This window comes from Bidens hawaiensis, unplaced genomic scaffold, assembly GCF_021521415.1.
Source record: "Bidens hawaiensis isolate Kalapana, Puna unplaced genomic scaffold, B.hawaiensis_p1.1 tig00007049_1, whole genome shotgun sequence".
Lineage (NCBI taxonomy): Eukaryota > Viridiplantae > Streptophyta > Magnoliopsida > Asterales > Asteraceae > Bidens > Bidens hawaiensis.
This window is the reverse complement of record NW_027491485.1, coordinates 962,791-970,150: the sequence shown is the minus strand read 5'-3', so window position 1 is coordinate 970,150 and position 7,360 is coordinate 962,791. Positions and strand designations below refer to the sequence as shown.

Sequence of the window (7,360 nt, the reverse complement as noted above, 5' to 3'; positions counted from 1 at the left end):
CATTTCACCATGCTCTTCTCTCTGTCCGGGTTTTATTTTGTGTAAATCAAAATTGAAATAAAATAAACAATTTTATATTACGTGCAAACCAAATTCAACTAATCTGACAGTATAATTTTATGGTTTGAAGTTACAAGTTGTCGACCATATAATGGCGATAAAGATACGATAACAAGTTGCTTACATGCTCACTATCTTTTCAGCTCTGCATACTCGCATTTCAACTTGTTTGATTGTATTATATATAGTATAGATAATTCAAATAAATTTACCAAACACTACAAGCTTTTTTATTTAAACAAGATTACAATAATCAGATAAAGACCTGATATGGATACTTTTCAACAATTAAACCTAGCAATTATTTATGACTTGCAATCTACCCTAAATATGTTAAAAGTGTGTAATTTCATCAGCTCTGTTACCTAGGAGAGATCATTAGATTACACAACTATTTTGTTTGCACTTTACATAAACACTAGAGATCATTAACCAATCCTAGCTATTTTCTCATCTTCAGATTATCATAATGACGCTGTCCCGCAATGTTGTTACATATCCGCTCTCACCCATTCATAACGTCCTTTGAGCGGCTTCTCATTCACAATATCAAAGTTGTACCTGCATTCACAATCCCAAATGAGTATCCGACCTTTGGTCAACAAAGTCAAACATGCTTATGAGACAAAGGTTAAGGTTAATTACTTCTCAGAAAAAAGCCGTTGCTGTTCCTGCGCATGAAGGGCAAAGAATTCCTCAATTTCTTGTGCAGAAGGCATAATTCTCTGTGTCATACGATTAGAAGCGTGTCGGCTTGTAGGCCTTGTACTAGAACCAGGGGTAACAGCGTCATTTGACTCCCTGATAAAGCTACACGGTGTGCTTTCCCTCGTGCCCCTGTTTAATTAATGACAATTAGCATAACTTAACTACTACAGTAGGCAGTAGCAAATTGCATCAAAATACAGACACACAACACTTGCTGATTAAAAACAATTTAGAAAATGAATCTTTACCTAATCTTCGAATCAAGATTCCTTTTTTTCCCATAGTCCCAACAAACACAAGTTTATTCCGTCAAGATACTAGGATCCATCTAACACTTGATGATTTAATACAATTAAGAAAATGAATCTTTACCTAATCTCTAAATCAAGATTCTTATTTGTTTTTGTTTTGTAGTTCTCAAACAACACAAGTAAATTGCATCAAGATACCTAAATCCATCTAACACTTGATAATTTAAACACAGTTTAGATATAAATCTTTACCTAATCTTTAAAACAAGATTCTTTCTTTTGCTATGCCTATAGTCCCAAAAACACAACTTATCTAAACCAGGCCCTACTGAAAAAGATGTAGTAACGTGTGTTACATACAGTTAACAGGATAAAACAAACAATATCAGGCCCAAAAAGAGGGATTTATTTTATAAAAATAATGATGGTGAAAGTGAAACTTTTCACTTTATCCCTACCCCAATTGTTTATGAACTGTTCACTGACACAAGGTAAAAACAACTTATGTGGGCCCCCTTTCATCCTCTGCTAGTCTGCTATGCATGCTAGACTTAACACTGTTGATTGAACTCTAAACCATGAAATGGCAATGGTCAACATGTGATGGAAAAAAAATTTGTTTTAGATTTAAAAAAAATATATATCATCATCAAAATCAATCAATAGATGCTACACAAATATAGCTCACAACAATGTATCCAATAAAGGAGTTGTCTTTATACATAACAAATGCCAGCTGATAATAAATGAGACCATGTGACCAATAGTAACAATGTTGGTTATAAACACAGCAACATGTCACAACCCCTGTCTTATAAGTTTTGGTAAAAAGGAAAGGAAAAAAGAAAGTTCAACAAGAGCAAGTGGCCACATTTATGGTCAATGTCTTTTTATTTTATTTTAAAAACAAACCACTGCAGTTTTATCTTGAATGGTATAATCAAATGTGTCATGTCAACATAAATTGTACAAGTGTGTGACCACTTATTTGGTGAGTCAGTAATCAAAGACATCAACAAGATGATAAATACTACACTACAAGAATGTACAAATTTGAAATTGTTTTTTGAAAGTTGGACAAATATGAAAGTTTAGAAACACATGATGATGCATTGAAAAAGAAATGAAAGCACTTTTACATATGAGAACAATAAAGTCTACCTCAAAGAGCATTATCAACCAACATTTAAAAAATACTGACACCCACAAAAGACAAAAACTAGTTCTACAAGAATCACCAACAAATTAATAAAAACATAAAATCAAAATATGCATAGTCCTTCATGTTATCGAATAACAATAAACTTATTATATAAAACTATATAAAAAATGGTTGAAGTCAATGTGGTAATGGCCTCCTTGGAAAAGGTTCAAATAAAAACCATTAACATAAACTCAATGAAAACAAACTTTAAACAATTATTTTTTATATTTTTATTTTTTCATTCTTTTCATATGTTATTACCAAACCAAAGAGAAACAAAAAACTCACGTACCTCGTGAAAATACATGTATGTAGCTCGTGAAAATACATGTATATAGCTCCTAATATACATATATTTATCTTGTATTAGATACATATATGTAATTTCGGAAACTACATATATTTACTTCCGTGATCTACATATATTTATCTCATATAAGATACATACATGTAACTTCACAAAATACACATATGTACTTCTGTGGTCTACATTTCATTTTAATTTCTTTTTGGTTTTGTGAAAGACTAATAACATATAAAAAATGAAAAAACAAAATTAAAAAAAAATAGTGTTTAAAAGTGAATTTAACAAGTTTTCAACTCAAATGTGATTTAGAAACACCCCTTTTCCAAAAATAAATAAGAATACAATTTAAAAAAAAAAAACAGAGCATTTATGAACAGAAAAATTCAAGTAAAGATTAATAGTAATTAAGGGAATGATAAAAAAAGTTAAAAAATAGTATTTAGAAATGATTTTCACAAGTTTTCAACTCAAATGTGATTTTAGAAACACCCCTTTTCTACAAATAATTAGCACAGTTTTTATATATAAAAAAAGAGCATTTATGCACAGAAAATGTTAAATAAATTATATAATTCAAGTAAAGATTAATAATATTAATATGTCAAAAGAATGAAAAAATAAAATAGTGTTTAAAAAGTTACTATAACAAGTTTTCATCTCAAATGTGATTTTAGAAGCACCCCTTTTCCACAAATAATTAAGAACACAATATTAAATAAATAAATAAAAACAGAGCATTGATGCACAAAAAAATGTTAAATAACAGGAAAAACAAATTATACCTGTCTCTGGCATCAAACTCAATATTATTATTATCAGCAAAAGAAGCTTCTTGAGAACCCAAATCACAATTAGCCTCCAAAACAGTTTGTTGTGGTTTTTCCAGCTTACGGCTTCTTAGCTGTAGATACGCCACGTCATCAGTTAATTCCGGTGTTTGGGAAGAAGCTTGAAGCTGTTTCTGTAAAGCTAGGGTTTTGGCGCGTGTTCGGACACCGAGAGACGACGGAGAGACGTCCATGACTGCCACCACGTCGCCGGTTAATTTTGATTTACGAAAGTATTTGCCCATGGGTGTGTAATTGGATGGTGGGTTAATAATGGGGAATTAGGGTTTGTTGAATAATATGTTGTTTGGTTTGGTGAAATTGTGGAGAGTGATGAAAATGAAGAGGTGGAAAAAGAGGGGGGAATATTATGAAACTAGGGTTAAGTTAGGCTGAGGGGTGTGGGGGGCGCGAGAGGGGGCGTGAGTGGGGGCGCCATCCAATAATATTGTGACGTGTGGCAGAGAGAGAAACTTGATAAGATGGGTATTGGTAGTGGTGATAGCGCCCCGGGGCATGGTGTGGAGGGGCGCGAGAGGGGGCGCGAGCGGTTTATTTTTTTATTTTTTTATAAATGTATTAAAAAAACGTATTATTAAAAAAACAAGTAATTATTTAAACAAACACACATTAATTAAAAAAACACATTAATATATAAAAAAAATTAAAGTACTAAAAAATTAAAAAAACACATTAATTAAAAAAAATTAAAAAAACACATTAACATTATTCTTATTCTTCGGCTTCGTCTTCTTCGATCAACCTCTTCCGGATACGTTCCTTTTGTTTTTCCATCAGCATTTGGTCGACCGGATTTAGGTGGCTGAAGTCTCTTGCAAGGAAGTCCAAATCTCTCATTCTTTTTTTTTCCTTTTTGTCAACAGAGACCACCTCCAGGGTTTTGTTGAATTTATTGAGGGATTCAACAAGATCGTTGATGTTTACGGCTTCCCCCTCAGCCGGTTTTTTCCCCCTGGCGTCCCTTCCCAATGGCCGCCTCCTCGGCGGTGAAGACGTTTCCTCCCCCGCAACGTTTAGGTCGAATCCAACCCGGCAATCCGACCCGTCCGTTGTGCTGTACGCTCCAGACGAACTAGTTTTAGTCCGTTTCGGCCCTACTTCCGCATCAAGGTCCGGCGCCACCAGCTCAACCCACTTGGCACACCTTCTCAACCTCTCCCACAACTTTACACCGTCCCACGTCTTCACCGCCCCATACCTCCGCAGGCACTCCTGCTTCCACTCTTCGACAGTGAAATTATAGACCGCCAAATCGTCACTGCCACTTGGTCTCATACGACCGGCGTTCCTGTTGAACAGATTAGTAAACAAGCCGACAAATTTTCTAATTTCGGTCCACCGACCCGAAATCATATCGGGATTCCGCTCTGTACTCCCAACGAGCGAATAGAACGTCTCCCTAACCTTTGTCCAAAAGACCTTGCTCTTTTGGTAGTCGGCTGCAAAATTATGTAAATAAATTTGTAAGCCATTTAACTTTTTTATTTAACTTTTTATTTACAATCATTTTTAAAAACGTTAAAACAATTACCGCAACGCCGATCCTCAGAAATGGCTATCCAAGCCCGACACAGGGCTTCCTTCTCATCCGATGACCACGGAGTGATTTTCCGTTTCGCCCTTCCGGTCGAAGCCGAACCCGACCCGTCCGTTGCAAGTTGTTTTTTCCGGTGGACGCGTCTTCTTTGTCCCGCAGCTTCACCTTCTGGTTCCGGTTCTTGTGTCTCCGGAACTACAAAGTTAGGAGACGGTTGCATGTTGGATGGTTGAAAGCCGGATGATTGTTGCGACCCCGAATAAAACATCGGTTGTTCCGGTGCCGACCATAAATCGTCGTAAGGGTAATCTGAATCTAGGTTTGGGTACCAATTTCCAGACATGTTTTTAAAAAAAGGTTTCGAAGATAGGGTGATTTTGGGTTTTGGGTGTGGTGTGTGATATTCGTTTTGGTTGTAGTATGTGAGAATGGTTGTGTTTGATATGTATTGTGATATATGTATTGTGATATATATAGATGATTTTGTTAAAAAAAAAAAAATATTTTTATTCATTATTAAAGCCTTCCAACGGCTCTTTCCCATTTCCCACAGCCACTCACGCGCGCGAGCCTCCTGGCGCCTGCCTCGTTTTCCGCTCTCGCGCCCCTCTCGCGCCCCTCTCGCGCCCCGGTGGTGTGGCTCTCGCGCCCCGGGGCGCTATCGAAGTCCCTCACGCGCCCTGACTAGCGCTCCGCACCCCTCAGCCTTAAGTTAAGTTAAGTTAAGTTAAGTTAAGTTGGATGAAAGAATGATTTGGTTGTATTTGTATGGTTCTATCTTTTTTTAGGGACTAAATTACCCCTGGTTAGGTAATTAATATGTAAAAATAAAAAAAAAAGTGAAACTTGAATGTTTATGGTTGCGGGCGATAATTCTTGACACGACTCGAACATGAGACGACAAAAAGAAAGGTTTCATCTTATTTTAAAGATAGATTGGGTACCGGTTAACACGTTACCCATTAAAGCATATAAAGAAAATTTTATAGTTCTAATTTCTTTTATTTTTCATTTTATGAATATCCAATACATTTACAAGATTTTCAATATTTTTCAAAAAAAAATTGTTTTACTCATTCAAATATGCTATTGGATCAAATGACAAAGACATTGTTGAGAAAAAGATGGGTTTTCCCAGATGAAATGCAAATTGGATTTCATGGAATAAGAGAAGGATTTCTTATTCCTTAGCCAGAAAGATATGTGGTCATGAAAGGCGAAGGAAGGTTGGAATGCCAACATGCGTCCATTATTGAACCCGACCCGACAGTACCAGTTTGGGGAATGTCCAGTGTCAAAGTTACTAAATGGGTAAGTCGTCAATCCCTAAAGCGGACTATTGTGCTACGTGCGGTCATTTTACTAGAGGTTTATAATCTACCCTTGTGTAATTCCTGTTGAAGCATATACTCGAGAGGCGGGTGTAGGGCTGACGATGTAGAATATTCGTGTGAGATTTTCTCAGATTTTGCCTGTTTGATACATGTTCCTTCGATTTCTCCAAGAAAAACTCTTCGCATCGCAATGCCTATTGTGTCTGCTTGACCTTACATAAGTGGAGACAGAATAAAGTGCCCATATAAAAGGTGCTTACTGTTTGTTGTTGATTCAACACACTTCCACTGTAGTGTCCAAGTAGATACTATTATTTTATCTAGAACCGTAATAATATTATTTGATCTGATCATTGAATAGTTATTTCTCTTGTTTCTATTGTTATTGAAATCTCTTCAGGTTTTTTCTACACACGTCTTTTTTCGGGGGTCTACAACCATTATGTGGCATAGAGTTTACATCCCGTACGAAAACTTAATAGTATACCACTTATGCGAATAGCTCGTAATGTTGCGTATCTTCCGAGACCGAGACCTTTAATCCTGACTTGTGATCGTTGCATACTTGGATCTTATACCTTTGGAGCCACAAGTTCCAGCAGAGGATCAAGAAACCACTCGCCCTCGTACATCTGTAACAGTCACAATGGTATCATCGAAACGTGCTTGAATATGAATAACCCCCTTTGGTATTTTACGTATACTCTTACATGAACTAGTACGTCCATATGAAATCTTTTTTCTGTATAGCTTTTGCCATATTTTATCATATCATAAGTTTGAGTCAAAGATATATGGATACATTCATTTCATGTAACAAAAGAGTCTCCTTATATGTATATTGGGTCTTTAACGAGTCTTATTATCCTTGTATTTGTTTACGTCTTGGGTTGAAACAATTACTATAATTCATGACCACTCTACATTATTCTAGTTTTGTTTTTATAAAAGTATTTTAAAGTCAAACTCTGTAATTAACGTGAGCCCAGCTAAGACAATATAGTTTGACTAGAGTATAACAATATAACTCTTTGAATTAAAGAGTATGACAGTGTGATGAATTAATGTAAAAAAAAGTCATAGTTTTCAAAAGAAAAGAGAGAAAAAGAAA

At 35.6% G+C, this 7,360-nt stretch overlaps 1 protein-coding gene across 1 annotated transcript; it reads right to left on the bottom strand.

The window, feature by feature from the left end:
* Positions 1-296: 296 nt before the first annotated feature.
* LOC143634427 (cyclin-dependent kinase inhibitor 3-like) lies at positions 297-3,680 on the bottom strand. Its single transcript, XM_077102514.1, has 3 exons — positions 3,313-3,680; positions 706-897; positions 297-621 (listed from the first exon to the last, which is right to left on the bottom strand). The coding sequence occupies exons 1-3, from the start codon at positions 3,600-3,602 to the stop codon at positions 552-554; spliced, it is 552 nt and encodes a 183-aa protein (XP_076958629.1). The 5' UTR covers positions 3,603-3,680; the 3' UTR covers positions 297-551.
* Positions 3,681-7,360: the final 3,680 nt, after the last annotated feature.

Bases quoted from the DNA above. Each gene is read 5' to 3' on its own strand.
- LOC143634427 (XM_077102514.1), bottom strand. From the start codon at position 3,602: ATGGGCAAATACTTTCGTAAATCAAAATTAACCGGCGACGTGGTGGCA. The intron at 898-3,312 runs GTATAATTTGTT...TTAATTAAACAG, and splicing joins GAGTTTGATGCCAGAGACAG to GGGCACGAGGGAAAGCACAC. The intron at 622-705 runs GTAATTAACCTT...TTGTGAATGCAG, and splicing joins CAACGGCTTTTTTCTGAGAA to GTACAACTTTGATATTGTGA.